This window comes from Erinaceus europaeus, chromosome 8 (assembly GCF_950295315.1).
Source record: "Erinaceus europaeus chromosome 8, mEriEur2.1, whole genome shotgun sequence".
Classification (NCBI taxonomy): Eukaryota; Metazoa; Chordata; class Mammalia; order Eulipotyphla; family Erinaceidae; genus Erinaceus; species Erinaceus europaeus.
The window spans coordinates 28,153,313-28,178,428 of NC_080169.1; the positions used below are offsets into that span (position 1 = coordinate 28,153,313).

The 25,116-nt window shown below is 39.0% G+C and overlaps 2 protein-coding genes across 2 annotated transcripts in view; both read right to left on the reverse strand.

Moving 5' to 3' along the window:
• The window catches only part of LOC103114303 (cytochrome b-c1 complex subunit 10-like), a 530,783-nt gene that overhangs the window by 146,266 nt on the left and 359,401 nt on the right, over positions 1-25,116 (reverse strand). The gene's annotated exons all lie outside the window — the stretch shown is intronic.
• The window catches only part of STK31 (serine/threonine kinase 31), a 115,019-nt gene that overhangs the window by 69,467 nt on the left and 20,436 nt on the right, over positions 1-25,116 (reverse strand). Inside the window, exons 8-10 of the mRNA XM_007529046.2 lie at positions 24,230-24,404; positions 21,816-21,931; positions 16,705-16,864 (exon numbers count right to left, since the gene is read on the reverse strand). Coding sequence (XP_007529108.1) covers positions 16,705-16,864; positions 21,816-21,931; positions 24,230-24,404 — 451 coding nt within the window. The remainder of the gene's footprint in view (positions 1-16,704; positions 16,865-21,815; positions 21,932-24,229; positions 24,405-25,116) is intronic.

Below are 25,116 nucleotides of genomic sequence, written 5' to 3' on the forward strand. Positions count from 1 at the left end.
GACTGATAAGATTGTGGGAAAAGAGAGTTACAACTCCCACCACCAGAGTTCTGTATCTCCTCCCCTCCATTGGAAGGTTCCCAATTTTTTTTAATCTCTCAGGGAGTATGGACCAACAATCTTTATGGAGAGCCGAAGGTGGAAGGTCTGACTTCTGTAATTGCTTCACTGCTGGACATGGGCATGGGCAGGTCAATCCATACTGCCTGCCTGTTTCTATCTTTCCTTAGTGGGGTAGCACTGTGTGGAGGTGGGGGTTCCAGGACACATTGTCTGCCCAGGGAAGTCCAGTTGACATCATGGTAGCACATACAACCTGGTGGCTGAAAAGCATTAAAATATAAAGGAGAACAAAATATTTAATCATCAGAAATCTAAAGGCAGATGAGATTTGGAGTCTTCCTGTTGGAAGCTAAGAAGTCTATTTTGGGTATATTCCAAGGGGCCCTTGACTTTACTAATTTTTACCTTAGTCCAATAGCTAACATGCAGGTGGGCTGAAAGTACTGTCTGGGAAGATGGTGTCAGAATTGGGACTAGTACTAGAAAGCTGAATCAGGGGAGAGAGCAGCTCGCAAATATGGGAAAAGACCATTAGCCCTCTTATGGGCCTCTCTAGGGCCTTATACTCACTACAAACTAAGAACTGTCTCTCTCTCTAAAGGAGAGGGTCATCCCACTGTGCCACTCGAGGAAGACTGGTCCTGAAATGAATGCAGCCTAGAATGTTCCTAGCTTTAACCAAGAACCGTGAACTCAGTCTGACAGGACCTCCAGAGTTTACACAGCTTCCTGTACTAAGTGTGAATACATATGGGCCCCAGATAAGACAGATGTGGTAAACAGTTAATTATATTTATGTATTTTCTTCAAGTTTGGAAGCTACTCTGCCCTAATCTAGTTCTAGTTATTTTTCTCAACTCTGATGCCATCTTCCCAGGTAATATTTCTGGTCCATCTCCATGTTAACTATCAAACTCAAGCAAAGATTAATAAATTCATGGGACAGCAACCAAAGGACTGAAATCACTAAAATTAGAGCAGAAATAAACAACACCGAAAATAAGAGCACCATACAAAAGATCAATGAAGCCAAATGTTAGTTCTTAGAAAAATTAAACAAAATTGACAAACCCTTAGCCAGACTCACTAAAAAGAGAGAAGACTCAAATAAACAGAATTGTAAACGATAGAGGAGATATCACAACAGACACCACAGAAATCAAAAAAGCCATGTGAAGCATCTATGAACAACTACATACCATCAACCTAGAGAACCTGGAAAATATGGAAGAATTCCTAGAAACATATACACTTCCAAACCTGAACCAGGAAAATATATAAACCTAAATGTGCCAATCACGGACAAAAAAAAAAATCGAACAATTATCAACAATCTTCCCAACAAGAGTCCAGGCTTTACAAACAAATTTTTTGTTTGTTTGTTTGTTTTGTGGCACTATATAGTTACTGCTATAATCACACTATTTGGCAATTGGGTTAACTTTGAAATATCCCTTTGTTAGGATTTGCTGTATCATACACAATATCACCATAATTTGTGTCCCTTGACATAATTTGTATATAGCTGTGCCACTGGCTGCTTCTGTTCTCCCTGGTCTAAGCTTTTAAGAGAGTCAACATATTGAAGACACAGCGTATGGTCTGTGCATTAAAAAGTTTGAGGCATTCAATCAATTTTCCCCCTCTCATATTAATTATAGTGATTTATATGACAACAACAGTTTACATAAATACCATTCCCACCACCAAAAGACTGTGTCCCATCCTCCCCTTTCCCACCCCCACCCCATCCCGTGAAGCTGAACATCCACCCTCACATACAAATTCTACAAAACTTTCAGGAAACAGTTAACACCTATACTTTTTTAACGTTTTTTTATGTATTATTTATTTATTCCCTTTTGTTACCCTTGTTGTTTTTAATTGTAGTTGTTGTTGTTATTGATGTTGTCATTGTTAGGACAAAGAGAAATGGAGAAAGGAGGGGAAGACAAAGGGGGAGAGAAAGATAGACACCTGCAGACCTGCCTCACCGCTTGTGAAGTGAACCCCCTGCAGGTGGGGAGCCAGGTGCTCGAACCGGCATCCTTAAGCTAGTCCTTGCGCTTTGCGCCACGTGTGCTTAACTTGTTGTGCTACTGCCCGACTCCCTAATACCTATACTTTTAAAGCTCTTCCAAAAGATTGAAGAAACAGGAACACTCCCTTCCACCTTCTATGAAGCTAACATCACCCTGATACCAAAAGCAGATAGGGACACAACAAAAAAAAGAAAACCACAGACCAATATCTCTGATGAAAATAGATGCTAAAATATTAAAAAAGGTACCAGCCAACTGGATACACCTGTATATCAAAAAGATTGCCAATCATGACCAAGTGAAATTTATTCTAGGAATACAAGGATGATTCAACATACATAAGTCAATCAATGCCATTCACCACATTAACAAAAGCAAAACTAAAAACTGTGATTATCTCAATAGATGGAGAGAAAGCTTATAACAAAACCCAACACCCACTCATGCTCAAAACACTACAAAAAATGGGAATAGATAGAAAATTCCTCAAGACAGTGGAGTCCATACACAACAAACCTAGAGCCAACATCATACTCAATGGAAAGAAGCTGAAGGCATTCCTCCTCAGATCGGGAACTAGACAGAGCTGTCCATTATCACCATTACTCCTCAACATAACATTGGAAGTTCTCATCACAGCAGAGAGGCAAAGGAATACAGATTGGAAGAGAAGTCAAACTCTCACTCCTTGCAGCTGACATGACAGTGTACATAGAAAAACCTAAAGAATCCAGCAGAGAGGTCCGGGAGGTGGCACAGTGGATAAAGCACTGGATTCTCAAGCATGAGGTCCTGAGTTCAATCCCCAGCAACACATGCACCAGAGTGACATCTGGTTCTTTCTCTCTCCTCCTGTCTTTCTCATTAATAAAGAAATAAAATATAGTCAGGATGGCCGAGAGGTATAAGGTACTGAGTTCAGAAATAAAATATTGAAAAAAATCCATCACATAGCAACTGGAAATCATTAGTGTTCCAAAAATCAGTGGCATTTTTTATGCAAACACTAATCCCAAAGAAGAGGATATCCAGAATTCACTCCCATTCACTGTTGCAGCAAAATCAATAAAATACCTAAGAATAAACCTGACCAAAGATGTGAAAGACTTGTACACTAAAAACTGCAAGTCACTATTAAGAGAAAATAATACCAAGAATGGTATGATATCCCATGCTAATGGATTAGAAGAATTAATATCATCAAAAAGAATATTATACCCAGAGCCATATGCAAATTTAATGTGATACCCATCAAGGTCCCAACAAGTTTCTTTAAGAGAATAGAACAAACATTACAATCATTTATCTGGAAACAGGAAACACCTAGAATCGCCAAAATAATCTTAAGTAAAAGAAATAGAAATGGAGGCATCATACCCCCAGAGCTCAAAATATATTTTAATGCCATCATAATCAAAACAGCCTGGTAATGGAATAAAAATAGGTACACAGAACAGTGGAAAAAATTGAAAGCCAGCACTAAAGCCCCGCATCTATGACCATCTAAGTTTTGATAAGAATGCTCAAAGTAAAAACAGAGGAAGGAGGCTCTGTTAACATAAAAGGTGTGGGGAAAACTGGGTTGAAACACATAGAAGAATGAAACTGAACCACTTTATCTCACCAGAAACAAAAGTCAACTCCAAATTGATCAAGGACCTGAATGTTAAACCAGAAACTATTAAATACTTAAAGGAAAACATTGGTGGAACACTTTCCCACTTAAACCTCAAGGATGTCTTTGATGATACAAACCCAATTGCAAAGAAGACTAAAACAAAAATAAACCAATGGTACTACATCAAGTTGAAAAGCTTCTGCAAAACAAAAGAAATCATTACTGAAATAAAAAGACCTCTCACAGAATGGGAAAAGATCTTCACATGCCACACATCAGATAAGAGACTAATAATCAAAATATATAAAGAGCTTGCCAAACTTCACAAAAAAAAAAAAAGGAAATGACCCCATCCAAAAATGGGCAGAGGATATAAACATAATATTCATTACAGAAGAGATCCAAATGTCTAACAAACACATGAAAAAAGTACACCAGATAACTGATTGTCAGAGAAATGCAAATAAAGACATAATTGAGAACATCCTCACCCTATGAGAATGGCATACATCAAAAATGACAGCATCAACAAATTTTGGAGAGGTTGTGGGGATAAAGGAACCCTTCTGCACTGCTGGTGGGAATGTAGATTGGTCCAACTTCTGTGGAGAACAGTTTGGAGAATTCTCACAAGGCTAAAAATAGATCTCCCATATCTCTCCTACAGATATAACCCAAGGACACCATAACACCCAACCAAAAAGATATGTGTACACCTATATTCATAGCAGCACAATTCATAATAGTCCAAACCTGAAAGCAAAGCAGGTGCCCAACAACAGATGAATGGCTGAGAAAGCTGTGGTTTATTTACACCATGGAATACTACTCAGCTCTTAAGAACAATGAACCAACCTTCTGTGACCCATCTTGGATGGAGCTAGAAGGAATTATATTAAGTGAGATAAGTCAGAAAGACAAAGATGTGTATGGGATAATCCTACTCATAAACAGAAGTTGAGAAAGAACAGAAAGAGAAACTCAAAGCAGAATCTGACTTGAGTTTGCGGTATGGCACCAAAGTAAAAAAAATCTCTGGGTGGAGGGTGAGGGTGTATGTTCAGCTTCAGTGGGGTTGCGGAGTAGGGGGGACCAACCTTTGGTGGTAGAAATGGTGTTAATATATACTACTATTAATTTATAGTCTCAAAAATCACTGTAAGAGGGAAAAAAATGGATGAAATGTCTTAAACTTTTTCTGACAGAACATAGCTCTGAGTATATGTTCCTTCAATCAAAGCACTTAAGGTTTCAAATGGGCAATCACATTGAATTTTACTGGTGGGCTCAAACTTAACACATTTCTAATAATGATTTGTTCTTTGAAATATTAAATCTCCTAAAAGCTTAGACCAGGGAGAACAGAAGCAACTGGTGCTGTTCATTTATAAGATACAGCTATATGTAAATAGCATCAAAGGACATAAATAATGGTGAGGTCTTATATGCTACAGCAAATCCTAACAATGAGATTTTCAAAGTTAGCCCGATTGAAAAATTATTTAGTTATAGCTATAACTATCTATTGCCATCTTAAACCCTAAGACTGCAGGAACCTTCCCCTTTCTCTATAAAGCCCTTATTTCTCCCACTCTTGAAACCTTTAGGATAGGGATCATTTTCCTGCATGCTTCTCCCAATTCACATCTCCCAATTCACAGATGGTACTGCATCTGCTGATCCCAACCCAATCAATGCAACCTGTACCTCCTCGGCTTGTTTCACTTCAAACTGCATCCAGAGACATCAGATGTGGAATATTAAACCTTCAGCCTCATTACTCAGGTGAGATCCTTCGTTTCATAGGATTCTCTAATTCCATTTCTGTGGTTCATTTCTTTTTTTTCTTTTCTTATTTCTTTATTTTCCCTTTTGCTGCCCTTGTTGTTTAACACTGTTGTAATGATGGTTCATTTCCTAACAAAGCCCGAAAACCATGATATAGGCCAGGTCCCATGACATAGGGCATATGTACACAAATATCCATAAATTAGGACAAAATAGCTATCTGAAAGCAAAAGTGCACAATAGTCTGCAGTGAGACAATATATGCAGCAAGCAAGTAGAAAGACCTAAAAAGACAGCATAAACTTCCTAATGAAAGAGTTCCTACTTAGGCCTAGATACCCTCCTCACTTACTTCCTATTACACTTCCCTCAGACACTCCAAAGCTAACCTTATCAAAGTAAGGACTACAAAAGCTGAATAAGGGGAAGCGGGGCTAAAAGCAGCAGCAATGTTCCTCTCCTCTCCTCTCCCAGGTCAACTAGGAATACCAAAGGAGATGACCTGGGAGTGCAACAAGACAGGACTAGAACAACTTTAGGAACCCACCAAATCACCTGTGAGTACAAACATGTGTGGCTCATGGACAGAGAGGAGCCTAAGGAGAGACTGAGAGGCTGGTAAAAGTCCAGCAGCTTACTGGTTGAGGCACCACCTCCACTCTGTTTTACCAACAAAAAGACTGCTGAAGGGAGGAGAGGACTCCACTAAGACTCATCAAATGCAACTGTGAATCTCCATTGCTAATACCCTCAGAGGCTGGAGCAGCAGAGGGGAGGCCCTGTGCCGACATCAGGAGGCATCAAACTGACCAGGAAACTCAGGAGAAGAGCTATACCTCCATGGCATATGTAGTGGGGCTGCATAGTGGAAGCCTTTCCACATTGTTCTACTGATAAGAACATGGGAACATGGTGAATAATTGCATCAGAACCTACAGACTATAAATGGGATTGTTTAGAAACTAACAGGGCCCAGCAGGACTGCCTGGCTTGGCAGACAAACTGAACTGAGCTTGTATCAATGGGGTAAGAGAAAGATAATATGTAAAGACAATCTCACACCCTTTGGAACCAAAGCTCCAAGTGTGAGATTCTCTTTGCATATTATCTTTCTCCCACCCTGCTGTATCTCTTGGTTAGGAGTGAGTGATTAGCTAAGAAGCCTACTAATAGTTTAAAAGCCCTCAGGCTTCCATAGCCTACAGGGTAGTAAAAGAAAAAAGAGGCTTTAATAGCCACTGTGCTCAAACTCAGAGATGTAACTAATATTGAAACAACTGTTAATTTCTACAACTGTGAACTCTTTAGGTACCTTACTTAGACACAAGTCAACCCAGAAAAGAGTGATCAGTAATCTGGAAAGTACTGAGAGAGGGATCTCATAACATACTATACAGAATGGTTAAACCAACAAGAAGAAATATTGGAGGAATGAACTAGTACAAGAGTCCAGCTAAAAGCCCCCCAAAGTCTAAAGCACAGAATAATAAGGTCAATATCCAAATGCTAGTTAAGGAAATAGTAACAGGAGTAAGTAAAGACTTTGAAAGAATTGTCAACAGAAATGCAAAAACAACAAATGAGACTCTAGAAGAAAACACTATCTCAAGATCATTAGAGAGCTGGAAGCTGAAATAGCTGAGCTAAGAACACAACTAGCTAAATAAGCTAAAACTGTATCATAGCAGGGTAACAAAATAGATGAACTGCAGAAAACAGTAGAGGGGAGAGAGAATAGAATAAATGAGGCTGAAAGCAGAATTAGCAAGATCAAGGACAAATTAGAGAAGAAAAAAAAAAGAACAGATCTCGGGTCAGGTGGTAGCACAGCAGGTTAAGCTCACGTGGCACAAAGTGCAAGGACCAGCAGAAGGATCCCGGTTTGAGCCCTCAGCTCCCCACCTGCAGGGGAATCGCTTCACAGGCGGTGAAGCAGGTCTGCAGGTGTCTATCTTTCTCTTCCCCTCTCTGTCTTCCCCTCCTCTCCATTTCTCTCTGTCCTATCCAACAACGAACGACATCAACAACAACAACAACAACAAGGGCCAACGGGGGGGGGGGGGGGATGGCCTCCAAGAGCAGTGGATTCATGGTGCAGGCACTAAGCCCTAGCAATAACCCTGGAGGCAAAAAAAAAAAAAGAAAGAAAGAAAAGAAGAGATCTCAAAAAAAGATTAAGAGATACTGAAAACAACAATAGAGACATATGGGATGACTCCAAAAGAAATAATAAACACATTATTGGCTTATCAGAGGAAAAAAGAGAGGGAAAGGAAGAAAGAATTCTTCAGGACATAATAGCTGAGAACTTCTCCAGTTGGGACAACTTAAAAGGTTCAAGAAGACCAGAGGGTCCCAAACAGAATTAACCCTGGCTTAAAGACACTAAGACACATTATATTTAGAATAGAAAAGAATAAGGATAAAAAAGGATACTGAAGGCTGCAAGAGAAAAACAAAGAGACACCTACAGAGGAACAACCCTAAGATTAGCAGCAGACTTCTACACACAAACACTACACGCTTAGAATGGAAATGAATAAGGATAAAAAAAGGATCCTGAAGGCTGCAAGAGAAAAACAAAGAGTCACCTACAGAGGAAAACCATAAGATTAGCAGCAGACTTCTCCATACAAACACTACAGGCCAGAAGAGAATGGCAAGATATCTATCGAGTGCTCAATGAGAAAGGCTTTCAGCCAAGAATACTATATCCTGCTAGACTGTCATTCAGACTAGATGGAGGCATCAAAACCTTCTCAGACAAGCAACAGTTGAAAGAATCAACTATCACCAAGCCTTCTCTGTAAGAAGTTCTGAAAGGTCTCCTATAAATAGTCAGAACAACATAAATATGCCATATATCAGAACACTCAATAATGGCATTAAAATATCTTCAATCTATGATATCAATAAATGTCAATGGCCTGAATTCACCTATAAAAAGGCACAGAGTAGGAAGGTGGATTAGAAAACACACCCAACTATATGCTGTCTACAGGAAACCCACCTAACTCAACAAGGCAAACACAGACTCAAAGTGAAAAGATGGAAAACTATCATACAAGCCAATGGCCTACGGAAAAGAGCAGAAACAGCTATTCTCATATCTGACATGATAGACTTTAAAATAAATAAAATTTAAAAAGATAGGGATGGACATTACTTAGAACTCAGAGGATCAATCAAGAGGACTTAACAATTATTAACATCTATGCACTCAATGAGAAGCCATCTAAATACATCAAACATATCTACTGAAAAAGCTACAGCAATATATTAACAGCAACACAGTAATAATATGGGACTTCAGCACTGGACTGTCTCAACATGACATGTCATCCATGCAGAAAATCAATAAAGAAACAAGGGAGCTAAATGAGGAGATAAATAAACTAGAACTATTGGACATTTTGAGAGTCATTCACCCCAAGAAACTGGAATACATTTGCTACGCAAGATGGGGTCATTCTCAAGGATAGACTATATGTTAGGCCACAAAGACAGAATCAAAAACTAAAGAGCACTGAAATCATCCCAAGCATTTTCTGAGACTACAGTAGAATATTACCAACAGTTAAAATATAAAAAAGTAGTAACAGTCCCAAAATGTGTAAGCTTAACAGGATACTACTTAATATATCAATAGATGCACAAAAAGTCTTTGACAAAATACAACATTCTTTTATGATCAAAACACTACAAAAACTGGGAATAGACAGAAAATTCCTCAAATTACTGGAGTCTATATATGGCAAACCTACAGCCAACATCATACTCTATGGTGAAAAACTGGAAGCATTTACCCTTAGATCAGGTACTTTACAGGGCTGCCCACTATCACTATTACTATTCAACATAGTGTTGGAAGTTCTTGCCATATCAACCAGGCAGGAGCAAGGAATTAAACTACAGACTGGAAGAGAAGTCAAACTCTCCCTATTTGCAGATGACATGATAGTATACACAGAAAACCCTAAGGAATCCAGCAAGAAGCTTTTGGAAATCATCAGGCAACAGAATAAGGTATCAGGCTACAAAATTAAAAAAGTCAGTGGCATTCTTCTATGCAAACACTAAGCTAGAAGAAATTAAAATCCAGAAATCAATTCCTTTTACTATAGCAACAAAAAAATAAAATATTTAGGAATAAATCTAACCAAAGAAGTGAAAGACTTGTATACTGGAAACAATGAGTCACTACTCAAGGAAATTGAAAAAGACACAAAGAAGTGGAAAGATATTCCATGTTCATGGATTGGAAGAATCAACATCATTAAAATGAATATACTACCCAGAGCCATATACAAATTTAATGCTATCCCCATCAAGATCCTAAACACATTTTTAGGAGAACAGAACAAATGCTACAAATGTTTATCTGGAACCAGAAAAGACCTAGAATTGCCAAAACAATCTTGAGAAAAAAGAACAGAACCAGAGGCAGCACACTCCCAGATATCAAATTGTATTATAGGGCTGTTGTCATCAAAACTACTTGGTACTGGAACATGAATAGACACACTGACCAGTGGAATAGAATTGAAAGCCCAGAAGTAAAAACCCACACCTATGGACATCTAATCTTTGACAAAGGTGCCAGAATATTAAATGGGGAAAGCAGAGTCTCTTTAACAAATGGTGCTGGAAAAAATGGGTTGAAACATGCAGAAAAATGAAACTGAACCACTATACTTCCCCAAACACAAAAGTAAATTCCAAGTGGGTTAAGGACCTGGATGTTAGACCAGAAACTATACTTAGAGGAAAATATTGGCAGAACTCTTTTCTGCATAAATTTTAGAGACATCTTCAATGAAATGAACCCATTTACGAAGAATACTAAGGCAAGAATAAACCTATGGGACTACATCAAATTAAAAAGCTTCTGCACAGCAAAAGAAACCACTACCCAAACCAAGAGACCCCTCACAGAATGGGAGAAGATTCTTACATGCCATACATCAGACAAGAGGCTAATAACCAAAATATATAAAGAGCTTGCCAAACTCAACAAGAAGAAAACAACCCCATCCAAAAATGGGAAGAGGTCATGGAGAGAATATTCGCCACAGAAGAGATCCAAAAGGCTGAAAAACACATTTAAAAAAATGCTCCAAGTCTTTGATTGTCAGTGAAATGCAAATAAAGACAACAATGAGATACCACCTCATCCTTGTGAGAATGTCGTACATCACAAAAGGTAGCAGCAACAAATTCTGGAGTGGTTGTGGGGTCAAAGGAACCCTCCTGCACTGCTGCCAGGAATATAAATTGGTCCAGCTTCTGTGTAGAGCAGTCTGGAGAACTCTCAGAAGGCTAGAAATGGACCTACCCTATGATCCTGCAATTTCTCTCCTAGGGATATAGCCTAAGAAACCCAACAAACCCATCCAAAAAGATTTGGGTATGCTTATGTTCATAGCAGCAAATTTCTAATAGCCAAAACCTGGAAGCAATCCAGGTGTCCAACAACAGATGAGTGGCTGAGCAAGTTGTGGTCTATATACACAATGGAATACTAATAAGCTATTAAAAATAGTTATTTCACCGTTTTTTAGCCCATCTTGGATGGAGCTTGAAGTAATCATGTTAAGTGAAGTAAGTCAGAAACAGATGACTATGGAATGATCTCACTCTCAGCAGAAGTTGAAAAGATCAGAAAAGAAAACACAAGTAGAAACTGAACTGGAGTTGATGTATTGCACCAAAGTAAAAGACTCTTGAGTGGATGGTGGGGAGAGTACAGGTCCTGGAAAAGGATGACAGAGGACCTAGTGGGGGTTTTATTGTTATGTGGAAAACCTGGGAAATATTGTGTATGTACAAACTGTTGTATTTACTTCAAATGTAAAACATTAATCCCCCATTAAAGAAAAATTTTTTAAAAAGCTTAATAAGGGCAAGAGACTCACATACTTACTAGTGACTCTTTAGTCACTACCAGGCCACTACATCGCCTGGGACCCTAGTCAGGAAGTCCTGAGATTCCTACACAGGCATGATGAGCCTAAACTTCTAAAAGACCCCTCTCACAAATGCCACTGTTCATCTCCATCAGGAACAACATAATGGACCCCTCTGTGGGCCCTTATGGGATCTGGCCCTCAATGTGGATCAACATGGATGGAGAGTGTTCCATTCCCCAAAGGGAAGTTGAATAGCATACTGTGCCTATGACCTGAGGATTATGGCTCCTGAAATTAGTGCAGCCTGGAATGTTTCTAGCTGTGAGCACAGAATGTGAGCTCAGATCTACAGGGATGCAGAGGTTACATATATAGGCTCCTGTGCTGAATATGGGCCCCAGATCAAATCGATGGAGTTTACAGTTAACAATATTTAAATATTTTTCCCATATTTAGGAGCTACTCACTTCCCTAATCCAGCTTACTGGTCCTTTTCCAACTATGACACCATCTCCCCAGACAATAACCTGGGTCCACCTGCATGTCAGGCTCAAGAAAAAACTAGTAGAGTCATGGGGCTCTTGGAATATAACTAAAAATAGACCTACTAGCTTTATCCAAAACAGAGACCCCATATCTTCATCTGCAATATTCTTGTCTTTAAGGTTGATTATTAGTCAACAATTTGTTCTGCATTATATCTTAACTTTTTTCAGCCACCAGGTCCCCGATGCTATCATGATGCCAACATGACTTCCCTGAGCAGATGATCCCACCAATGTGTCCTGAAGTCCCACCTCCCCAGAGCTCTGCCCCACTATGGAAAGAGAGAGACAAGCTAGGAATATGGATCGACCTGCCAACACCCATGTTCAGCGGGGAAGCAACTATAGAAGCCAGGCCTTCCACCTTCTGCACATCACAATGATCCTGGGTCCATACTCCCAGAGGGACAAAGATAGGAAAGCTTTCAAGGGAGGAGACTGGATACAGAGTTCTGGTGGTGGAAACTGTGTGGCGTTGTGCCCCTCTTATCCTATGGTCTTGTCAGTATTTCCATTTTATAAATAAAAATTAAAATATGTAAATAAATAAAGTCATGGACTCCTAGGCATGTACGTAAAATAGACTTCCTACCTTTTTTCCACCCTAAGAACCCTATTCTCATCTGCTCTATTCCTATTTTATAGTTCCTATTTATTAAATAGTTTGTCCTGCTTTATTTCTTACCTTTCAACCACTAAATTGCAGATGCTACTATGACTCCATCCTGACCTCCCTGGGCATACAACCTCACAAACGCCCTTGAACCTCACCTCTCCAGAGCCCTACCCTCCTAAAGAAAAAACAGAAACTGGCTGAGCATATGGATCAACTTGTCAACACCATGTTCAGTGTAGAAGCAATTACAGAAGCTAGAAGATTTAACAGTTATTAACCTATATGCACCTAATGAGGACCCATCAAGTACATCAAACACTTACTGAAAGAGCTACAAAAATACATCAATAACAACACAGTAATAGTAGGAGACTTCAACAACACATTCTCACACTTAGATAATCTAAGCAAAGACGTAACAAAGAAACAAGAGAACTAACTTAAGAGATGAATAGACTAAACCTCCTGGGCATTTTCTTATGTATTTACTTTTATTTATTTATTGTCTTTTGTTGTCCTTGTTTTATTACTGTAGTTATTATTGTTGTTGTCATTGTTGGATAGAACAGAAAGAAATTGACAGGAGGGGAAGACAGAGATAGGGAGAGAAAGACAGACACCTGCAGACCTGCTTCACCACCTGTGAAGTGACTCCCCTGCAGGTGAGGAGCTGGGGACTCGAACCGGGATCCTTATGCCAGTCTTTGCACTTTGCACCACCTGCACTTAACCCACTGCGCTACCGCCCAACTCCCTCCTGAGCATTTTCTATCCTCAAGGATAAACCACACGTTGGGCCACAAAGACAGTATCAACAAATTCAAAACCATGGAAATGATCCCAAGCAACTTCTCAGACCATAGTGGAATAAAGCTAATAATTAACAATGAAAAATTAGTAAAAGTCACAAAATTTGGAAAATCAATTACATACTGCTTAACAACCACTAGGTTAAAGAAGAACTCAAGCAAGAAATTCAAATGTTCCTATAATCATGAAAATGAAGACATGAGCTTTCAAAACACGTGGGACACAGCTAAAGCACACTTGGAACTCATAGCCATACAAGCACACAGTAGAGAACAAGAAAAAACTCAAGTAAATAGCCTAACTATATGCCTTAAAGACTTAGAAGAAGAGGAACAAAGAAACCCTAAAGCAACCAGAAGGACTGAAATCACCACTCACTTAAATGTCTCTTTACTGGGAGTCGGGCTGTAGCGCAGCGGGTTAAGCACAGGTGGCGCAAAGCACAAGGACCGGCATAAGGATCCCGGTACGAACCCCGGCTCCCCACCTGCAGGGGAGTCGCTACACAGGCGGTGAAGCAGGTCTGCAGGTGTCTGTCTTTCTCTCCTCCTCTCTGTCTTCCCCTCCTCTCTCCATTTCTCTCTGTCCTATCCAACAACGACGACAACAACAACAATAACTACAACAATAAAACAAGGGCAACAAAAGGGAATAAATAAATAAAATAAATATTTTTTTTTAAATGTCTCTTTAGTCACTACCAGGCCACCCCATCTCCTGGGGCCCTAGTCAGGGAGTCCTGGGATTCCCACACAGACATGATAGGCCTAGACTTCTAACAGGTCCCTCTCGCCACTTCTTCTTCTAGCGTTTGCCCTTCTTCCGTAGCCAGTCAACAGCATCAGGTTGAGCCTGATGTAAAGTTTCGAGATCTCCTTTGAATCTGGAGAGGTGGCAGTCGTTGACTATGTGGGTCATAGTCTGTCTGGAGCCGCAGGGGCAGTTCGGGTCGTCTCTGGCTCCCCAGCAATGGAACATAGCGGCACACCGGCCATGGCCTGTTCGATAGCAATTGAGGAGAGCCCAATCATAACGTGCTAGGTCAAAGCCAGGTTGACGCTTGCAGGGGTCTGTGATGAGGTGTTTGTTCTTTACCTCAGCTGACTGCCAACTCTGTTTCCAAGAGTCTGGAACAGAGAAGTTCAGTGTAGGCATAGGGGACCAGATTGGGTGACGAGACGTCAAGCGTTGGACAGGGTGGGCGAAGAGAAGATATCCGCGTATATTGGCAGGTCCGGTCAAGCGTAGACGTGGGAAATGAACTTAGATGATGCCGCATCCCAACGAATATCTGGTGGGGCGATGTTGCTAAGAACTGGCAGCCATGGAACCGGGGTGGAACGGATGGTTCCAGAAATTATCCTCATGGAGGAATATAATTTGGAATCGATCAAGTGGACATGGAGGCTATGGAACCATACTGGGGCACAGTATTCTGCAGTGGAATAGCATAATGCCAGAGATGATGATCGTAGTGTGGAAGCGCTCGCGCCCATGAGGAGCTGGCCAGTCTTGCAATGATGTGATTCCTCGCGCCCACCTTTGCTGCAGTTTTTATGAGATGTTTGTGAAATGACAGAGTGTGATCGAGAGTAACGCCAAGATAGACTGGCTGGGCTTCATGCCGGATTCTCGTATCGCCAAGCTGCACATTAAGCTCACGCAAGGCCGAGGCATGGTGTAGATGGAAAACAGATGACCACTGTCACTGGTCATCTCCATCAGGAACAACATAATAAACCCCTTTGTGGGCCCGTAAAAGATCTTGCCCTCAATGTGGATCAATAATGGTAGGGGCTGCCCCATACTCTGAAGGGAGGTTAAGCCAGAACACTCTACCACTCAAGGAAGATGCATCCAGCAGTGGGTGCAAGCTATAAGGTTCCTTAGCTATGACCACAAAATGCAAGCTCAGTTCTACAGGAAGAGGTTACACAAGCTCCTGAACTGAATATGGGCCCCAGATCAGATCTATGGGATTTTTAGTTAACGATATTTATCTACTTTTCCCATATTCGAGAGGTGCTCTCTTCCCTGATCCAGCTTTCTTGTCCTATTTCCAATTCTGACACCAACTCCCCAGACAATACCTTTGGTCCCCCTGCATATTAGCTGTCTAGCTCAGGCAAAAATTGGTAAAGTCATGGGCCCCTTAGAATATATCTAAAATAGACCTACTAGTTTTTTCCAAAATGGAGACCCCAAATCTTCATTTGCAATATTCTTACCTTTAGGTTTCTAGTTATTAAACAATTTGTTCTGATTTATATCTTAGTTCTTTTTCAGCTACCAAGTTACAGATGCTACTATTATGCCAACCTGACTTCCCTGGGTAGATGACCTTACCAATGTATCCTGGAACCCCACCTCTCCAGAGCCCTGTCCAACTAGGGAAAGATAGGTAAAGCCTGGGAGTATGGATCAACCTGCTAATACCCATGTTGAGTGTATAAGCAATTACAGAAGCCAGACCTTCCACCTTCTGCATCCCATAATGATCCTGGGTCTATGCTCCCAGAGGGATAAAGAATAGGAAAGCTTTCAAGGGAGGGGATGGGACACAGAACACTGGTAGTGGGAATTATGTGGAATTGTACCCCTCTTATCCTATGGTTGTGTCAGTATATTTTTAATTTATAAATAAATTTTTTTAAATTAAGCCAGGACCATAGAAAAAATGGGCAAAAATATATACACACACACACATGCGCACGCACGCGCAGAGAGAGAAAGAGAGATACAGGGGAAGTTATAGATATAAAAAGTCAACCCATATCTGTGACCTTGGCAGAACCACTGTAGTTTCCAATGGAGGGGACAGGGACACAGAACTCTAGTGGTGGGGACAGTGAAGAATTATACCCCTATTCTCTTATAATTTTGTAAACCAGTATTAATTCACTAATAAAATTTTTTAAAAGACATAAAAATCAGGGGTCAGGCAGTAGCACAGTAGGTTAAACACACATAGTGCAAAGCACAAAGATCAGTGTAAGGATCCCAGTTCAGACCCCTGACTCCCTACCTGCAAGGGGGTCACTTCATGGACAGTGAAGCAGGTCTGTAAATGTTTGTTTGTCTCTTTCTCTCTGTCTCCCCTCCTCTCTCGATTTCTCTGTCCTATCCAACAACAACAATGACAACAATGATAATAATGACAACAACAGGAGTAACAACAAGGGCAACAAAATGGGGGAAAAAATGGCCTCCAGGAGCAGTGGATTCATAGCCCCAGCAATAACCCTGAAGGCAAAAAAAAAAAAAAGAAAGAAAGAAGACATAAAAACTACATTAAAAAAAATTCTTGACCCACCATATCTTGGCAAGTTTGAATCTTCTCCTGAGCTAGGTTATATTCTGCCCAAATTATCTCTAATTCATTCAGTGATGCTGGGTTAGTAAGGCATCCTTCATTCAACACTTGTATAGCATCTGAAAGGTCATTTCCAAAACGAACACTGATGTTGACACGTCTATTCAGAAAAAAATGGAAAAGAGAAAAAAAATTAAGTTGTTATGAGGAAACATTAAATACTACTACTCTGAAATTATTTATTCAACTGACTCTGAAGAAGTATTTTAAAGACTATGTAAAATCATGAATAACTTTTGATACAAACTTTTAATTTAAAAATACTTTTTAACATTAAATAACTCCATAAAACTTTGTATAAAGACAACTTTAAAAGCCTACAGCATATAAAATATTACACAGGTCTACAATTCTAATTTAAAATCTGGCAAGTACACCTTTACAATTTTTAGACGTTTCAAAAAAAAATTCTAGACATTTCAGACAAACTTGAGGTGCCAAGAATACAGATACTCGGTCCCTATATTCTATTAAGTAAACTACTATTTAAGGGATTTAAAAAATAAATGTAAAATAGGTAAGAGACAGGCCAGCTATCAAACCAAAAAGCGTTATCTGTATTTTTTTTCTAGTTTTCAGCAAGACCACCACAACTACAAAATTGTTTTCTCAAATATGAATTGTTTTGAGCCAAAGTCTAGACCTTAACTTTGCCACCATAGTCACTCAATTAATTGTTGGTAGTGCACCAGAAATTGACTGGGCCCTACAGGAACCAAACTACTCCAACTCCTAAAAGACATAGAATATACATCCCAAATGAAAGTTTTGTGCTGGAAAAAAATATATGTCTGCTGAAAAAAAAACCAATAAGTAGTACTAATTCAGGACATCTACTTAACTGTTTAAAGAATATGTGAAAATTAATCACTGGTTTAAGTTTTGAGTGTTCCTTTGAAAAGGTAACAACATGTTGTGTTGAAAACTCTAGATAGGGGAAACAGCATAATAGTTATATAAAAAAAAAAATTTTATACCTGAGATTTTGAAGTTCCAGATTCAACCCTCAAAACTCTGTGCGCCAGATTTTAGCAGCAGTCTAATACCTTTGTCTCTCTGTATCTGTCTCACTAAAATATTTATTTTCTTTAAATAAAGAAAACTAATTTTTCTACATTCCAGAAAAGGGTGACAAATTATTTCTAACCAACAGTAAATCAATTTCTATTAAGGTAAAATACCTACACAATTCATATATAGAATTTAAGAAATGCTAATTTATGCTCAATGCATTCTAACCATTTTTCTGTTTTTCTGATTCTATGAAGACCACTTTATCTTTAACTTTTAATTACCTTTAGCGATAATTAAGAGTTGAGTGGTGGCACACCTGGTTAAGAACACATATTATCATATACAAGGATCCAAGTTCAAGCCCCAAGTCCCCACCTATAAAGGGTAAGCTTCATAACTAGTGCTGCAAATGTCTCTCTACCTCCCTTATCCTCCTAATCTGTCTCAATTCAAGGTATTTTTTAAATACCATTTTTAAAAACAAACTCTATTAATAAATCATGGTTAGATCAATAAGGCTTACAGCCCATTGCATTTATGTATTTTCTTCAAATTTGTGAACTATCTGCCCTACTCCTGCTTCCTAATTTGATTCTCAATTCTGGCACCATCGTCCCAGAAAATATTTCTAGTCCACCTCTCTATTAGCTATCAAGCTCAAGCAAAGACTACTAAGACATAGGCTCCTACATTCCTAAAACAGACTTCCTAGCTTCCTTCTACCCTAAGGTCCTTACTTTCATTTGCTCTGTTCTTACTATATGCTTCCTATTTGTTAAACATTTTTTCCTGCTTTATTTCTTAATGGCTTTCATCCACCAAACTGCAGATGCTACTATGATTCCAACCTTACTTCCCTGTGCAGATGATTTTACCAATGTTTCTTCCTTGGAACCTCACCTTTCTAGAGCCTTACCTACCCTACTAAGGAAAAACAAAAACAGGCTGTGGGTATGGATCCACTTGCCAATGTCCATCTCCAGCAGAGAAGCAATACCAGAAGCCAGAACTCCCACATTCTACACCCAAAAAAAATTTTTGGTTCATCCTCCCAGAGGTGTAAATGATAGAGAAAATAAACTAGAGGGCTATGAACCACAATTCCAACATGACCCAAAGAGTTTGTCACCAGAAATCTTTTTTTTTTTTTTTGCCTCCAGGGTTATTGCTGGGGCTTGGTGCCTGCACCACAAATCCACTGCTCTTCAAGGCCATTTTTTTTTCCATTGCTGCTTTTGCTGCCAATGCTGTTGGATAGGACAGAGAGGAATTGAGAGAGATGGGGAAGAGAAAGATAAGACACCTGCAGACTTGCTTCACCACTTGCAAAGCGACAACCCCCTGTAGGTAAGGAGCTAGGGGGTTGCACCAGGATCCTTGCACCAGTCCTTGCTCTCTGCATTATGTGTGCTTAACCCAGTGTGCTAACACCCAGCCGCCCCCCCCCCCCCGAATCTTCTTTTTATACCAGCAATGAAAGGAAAGCAGATCTGGAAAACACCAGAGAGAAGTCAGGCACTGCTTCTTTTAGGTGACAGAGAAGAGTAAAAGAAAAGAAAGACACCCAGGAGTAACAGATCTACATGTGACTTGAGAAGTAATAAAATTTATAATACCAAAAACCTGGAAGCAACCTAGGTGACCAACAACAGATGAGTGACTGAGAAAACTGTGGTCTCTATACACAATAGAATACTACTCAGCTATTATAAATGGTGAATCCACTTTCTTGACCTCATCTTGGATGGAGCTTGAAAAGGAATCATGTTAAGTAAGATAGGTCAGAAAGAGAAGGATGAATATGGGATGATCCCACTCAGGGACAAAAGTTGAAAATAAGAACAGAAAACACAAAGGAGAACTTGGACTGGGTTTGGTGTAAAGTCCAAAGTAAAGGTGGGGGCAGTGTTCAGGTCCTGGAAAATGATGGTAGAGGTGGACCCAAGTGGGGGATTTGAGTGTTATGTGGAGAACTGAGAAATATTACACGTGTACAAACTATTATATTTTACTGTTGACTATAAACCAATAAGCTGACCAATTAAAAAAACAAATTGAAGAGCCACTGAAAAATATCGGAAAAATTAAATACACATATAGATATATACATAGATACAGATAGATAATCAACCAGTATTCAAAACTACTGGTTTCCAATGAATGGGACAGGGACACAGAACTCTGGTGCTGGGAACCATATGGAATTACAGCACTATCACCTTATAATTTTATAAATCAATATTAAATCACTAATAAAAATAAATTAAAAAATAAACTCCAAAAGAAGAGAGATAATTGGGGGTCGGGCGGTAGCTCAGCGGCTTGAGTGCACGTGGTGCAGAGCACAAGGACCAGCATAGGGATCCCAGTTTGAGGCCCCAGCTCCCCACCAACAGGGGAGTCACTTCACAGGCAGTGAGGCAGGTCTGCAGGTGTCTGTGTTTTTCTCCTCCTCTCTGTCTTCCCCCCTCCTCTCTCGATTTCTCTCTGTCCTTTCCAACAACGAACAACATCAGCAACAACAATAATAACCACAACAAGGCTACAACAACAAGGGCAACAAAGGGGGGGGAATGGCCTCCAAGAGCAGTGGATTCATGGTGTAGGCACTGAGTCCCAGCAATAACCCTAGAGGCCAAAAAAAAAAAGGAGAGATAATTAAGTAATTTAAAGTAATGAAGTATTTGTTTTTAGAACAGGTCTGAAAATAACCCTACGTAAAACAACTTGACAGAGGTGTTTTCCACCTATATTAAAGTTGCACTTTAGCAGGTTAAGCGCATATGGCATGAAGCACAAGGACCAGCATAAGGATCCCAGTTTCAGCCCCTGGCTCCCACCTGCAGGGGAGTCGTTTCACAGGCGGTGAAGCAGGTCTGCAGGTGTCTCTCTTTCTCTTTCCCTCTCTGTCTTCCCCTCTCTCTCCATTTATCTCTGTCCTATCTAACAATGACAACAACAATAACTACAACAACAATAAAAAAAAAAACAAGGGCAACAAAAGGGAAAATGAATATAAAAAAAAAAAGTTGTATTTAATTTGTCATAGATGACTCTAGAACACTGTATCTCCAAGTAGCTGCAATAAAACATTAAAAAAAACACCATAAAGTTTTTTCAGAAGTAATCACTATTAAAATAATAGTTTTTTTTCTATTAAAGTCAAAGAAAAATGGTGAAAATACACTTTAAAGTATCAACTAATTAGCAATTGTAAACTGTCCTCAAAATATGCTTAAATAGACCTACCCAATGACCCAGAAACTCCTCTCCTGGGGATATATCCTAAGGAATCAAACACACCCATCCAAAGAGATCTATATCTATCTATGTTCATAGCAGCACAATCTGTAATAGCCAAAACCTGGAAGGGAAGCTACCTACATGTCCAACAGATGAATAGCTAAGAAAGTTGTGGTATATGTACACAATGGAGTACTACTCAGCTATTAAGAATGATGAATTCACCTTCTTCACCTCATCCTGGGTGAAGCTTGTAGAAATCATCTTAAATGAAATAATCCAGAAAGAGAAAGATAAATATTGATGATCTCACTCATGGGCAGAAGTTGAAAAATAAGAACAGAAAGGGGAAACACAAAGTAGACTGGGCTTCATGTATTACACCAAAGCAAAGTAGGTAAGTCTTTTCAAGTCTTGATGCATGATACTGGATGAGGACCTACATACACTGGGAGTGGGAGTGTTTTACAGAAAACTGAGAAATTTTACACATCTATCAACAACTGTATTTACTGTAAACTATTAATGCATACAATAGGAAGAAAGGAAGGGAGAATGAAGGAAGTAAGCAAAGAAGGAACTGAAAACCTAAGTACTCATTACCCAGCTTCAACCAAATGAATGCCTCACCTATTTTTCCCACCCATACCCTTTCCCCAGAGAATATCAAAGGAATAATTGTATCCTTAGTGGTAGGTGTGATGTGGGAACAATGCAGTAGTCTTACAAATTTGTAACCTATTATTAATCACAAATAAAAACTGAAAAAAAGGGGGAAACATGCTTTTACTTACCTAATTTCTTTCAGAATTTCAACATTCGCTGCCAGATTTTTCATTCTAGTACCCACATGGGTTTTCAGAGTGCTTTCTAAATGTTTAGTCAAATCCATAGTAATTGCTTTCTCTTGCTAAAACAAAGAATAAGGATATTCCAGTGAGACCCAAATGGGAATCCTTTACTACTGTCATTAAAATAATTTTTAGGCATAATTAAAACCTTAATGGTTAAAAAGTTAAGCACAAAATAATAAATACTGGTAACCCTACTAGTTGAAGTCTGAAAATTTTTATCTGTTCCAGCTTTAAATCATTTATATTTCATCCAAGGAAAAAAGACAAATAGAACATTTATCTTAATAAAGATTTTTAGAAAGCTAAAAAAAAAAAAACTCAATGGATACTGGGCAAAAAGATACAACTGTATGATAATAGATGTCAACTAGACTTTGGGTATTGAACATAAAATAATGAATACATACAGATGTTGACTTACAAAACTATGCACCAGAAACCCTATGCCTATCTAGTATAAAAAGTAAATGTTAACTTCGATTAAAAAAAAAAAATCCCAGTACTACATGTGAAGGCCTCGGTTTGAGCCCTGTCTCTACAAAGAAACACCATGGGAGGCACCAGTGGAACTCCATGAATGGTGAAGCAGTATTATGTCACCTCTAATGTCCCTTTCTTTTCTTTTTACACTTCTCTTATTACAAAAACAAAATGAAAAATTGCATCCATGAGACAGCTCAGTCATATCCTCTATCCAGGAGGCCTTATATTTTCTAAAATGTTAGTATGTTCCTTATAAGAAATGTTTATTAAATATAAAATAACAGGTAGGGGAGTGGGTGGTGGTACACCTGATTGAGCGCATATGTTACAGTGCTCAAGGTACACAGGTTCAAGCCCCTAGTACCCACGTACAGGAGGGAAGATTTGCGAATGGTGAAGCAGAGCTACAGGTGTCTCTCTGTCTCTTTCCCTCTCCATTTCCCCTTTCTCTCTTAATTTCTGATTATCTCTGTCCAATAAGTAAATAAAGATAATACAAAATTAAAATAAAATAGTAGCAGGTAGTACTGGAAAATCATGTCAACATAACTACTCTAATGTCAGGACTTTATACTAGAATTAACTCTCTCCTTGCCTTCACCTCCTTTCTACCTAGCAATTTCATTCCTAAAGTATTGATAAGATACTAGACACTACATCACCAAGACAGGCATCATGTCTTGGATCATGATACAAAGACATGAAAATGATGTACCATATAAACATCAAATACAGCTTTATATTTCAAGTTTCTAATTCAAAATAATCTTTAAAAAATAACTCTTTTGTAAAGGATTTCAATACAAAGATGTCTAGCCATAAAACAGGATATTTCATTATTTCACAAAAATAAACAAGTCAATTCATCAAAAAGAAAATTTGGGGGAGTGTTGGTGGCACACCTGATTAAGCATACAAGTTACCATGTGCAAGTACCTGGATTCAAGCCCCAGTTTCCCACCTGCAGAGAAAAAGCCTCATGAGTGGTGAAGCAAATATGGCAGGTGTTTTTCTCTATCTCTCTCCCTATCTCCCTCTCCCCTCTCCCCTCTCAATTTCTCTCTGTCCTATAAATAAAGAAAAAAGAAAAGGAAAAAAATGGCCCCCTGGAGGATTCAGGCACAGGCACATTGGGTTAAGCGCATGTGGTGCAAAGCACAAGGACCTGCGTAAGCATCCCGGTTCGAGCCCCTGGCTTGCCACCTTCAGAGGAGTCGCTTCACAGGCGGTAAAGCAGGTCTACAGGTGTCTGTCTTTCTCTCCCCCCTGTCTTCCCCTCCTCTCTCCATTTCTCTCTGTCCTAACAATGACAACATCAATAACAACAACAATAACTACAACAACAATAAAAAAAACAAGGGCAACAAAAGGAATAATTAATTAATTAATTAATTAAATGGCTCCCTGGGAGAGGGCAGTATGTTGAGCCCCAGTGATAACCCTGGTGGTGGTAATAAAAAAATTAAAGGCTTAATAATTTTAAACATGTATGTACCTAATAACAAGGCTTCAAAATTGCAAAGCAAACCCTAACAGAACAAAAGAATGAAGCAGGGAAAAAAAAAATCACAATAATAGTTGGAAATTTCAACTCATCTCTCAGTAAATACTAGTACATGGTGCTCTGTTGTCTTTACTTCTCTGTCTCCCCCTCCTTGTCTCTATCTCTAATTTAAAAAAAAAAAAAGCCCACCAGGAGCAATAGAATCATGCAGGTACAAAGCTCTGATGATTTTTTTTTTGTAATTTAAGAAAAAGAGAATGAGGGCAGAAAGGAAAATGACAGAATATTGCACGACATGTGAAAGTGTAAGTATTCAGGGTTTCTAGTCAGACATCATTTACATTTGGCCACAGAGCATATACCATACCTGCAGCTCCAGAGCAGTCTGCTCTACTTTTGATTCTAATGCCTTGTAACTTTCAAGAAGAACTGCCTTCTCTGATTTAAGCTTTTCATTTTCTTCAATCAATTTCTGGTCCTGCTTAATTTTTGCTAGGCTGACATTAGATCCTAAATTAAAGTCACCAGCAGCCAAACTTTCCCTATTAAAAACAAATCCATTCATTTTAAAAATTATACTGTGTAAGACTGAGATCAAGAAATCTAAATTACTGTGTACATTTTATGCCATAATGAATATTCATGTTAATGAATCTAAAATATTTACCTAATAAATTTTGAAATATTTAATGAAAACTAGATTTCATAACTGAAGTCATATTACAAAAGCGTCTTAAACTCTCAAAAAAGAAACATTCCAAAACAAATAAATAATAAACATTCCAACTTCTTTATAGCATTATCAATCCTTTCCTTCCCTTCACCCCTACCCTATCAGCTTCATTTCTAAAGTATCTGTTTAGATCTCACTAAACAGTTATGTCATCCAAGTCATAGCATTGTGGACTGGACCATGACACGAACATGTATGAACATGCTGTTACATATAACATCAAATCTGGACTTCTACTTTATTTATAATTCTAAATTAGCTTTAAAAAAAAAGTAAACTACTAGGTGCGCTGGGCAGTCAAAGTGTAAACTTTACTATGCACAAGGACCACTGTTTGAGCCTCCACTCCTCATCTGCAGCGCAGAAACTTCACAAGTGGTGAAGCAGGTCTGCAGGTGTCTCTATTTATCCATATCTCTGTCTCTGTCTCTCTCTCTCTCTTTTTCTTCTCCACTCTCAATTTCTATATATCCTATCAAGTAAAAATAGAGGGGGAAAAAAAGGAAAAAAAATGGCCACCA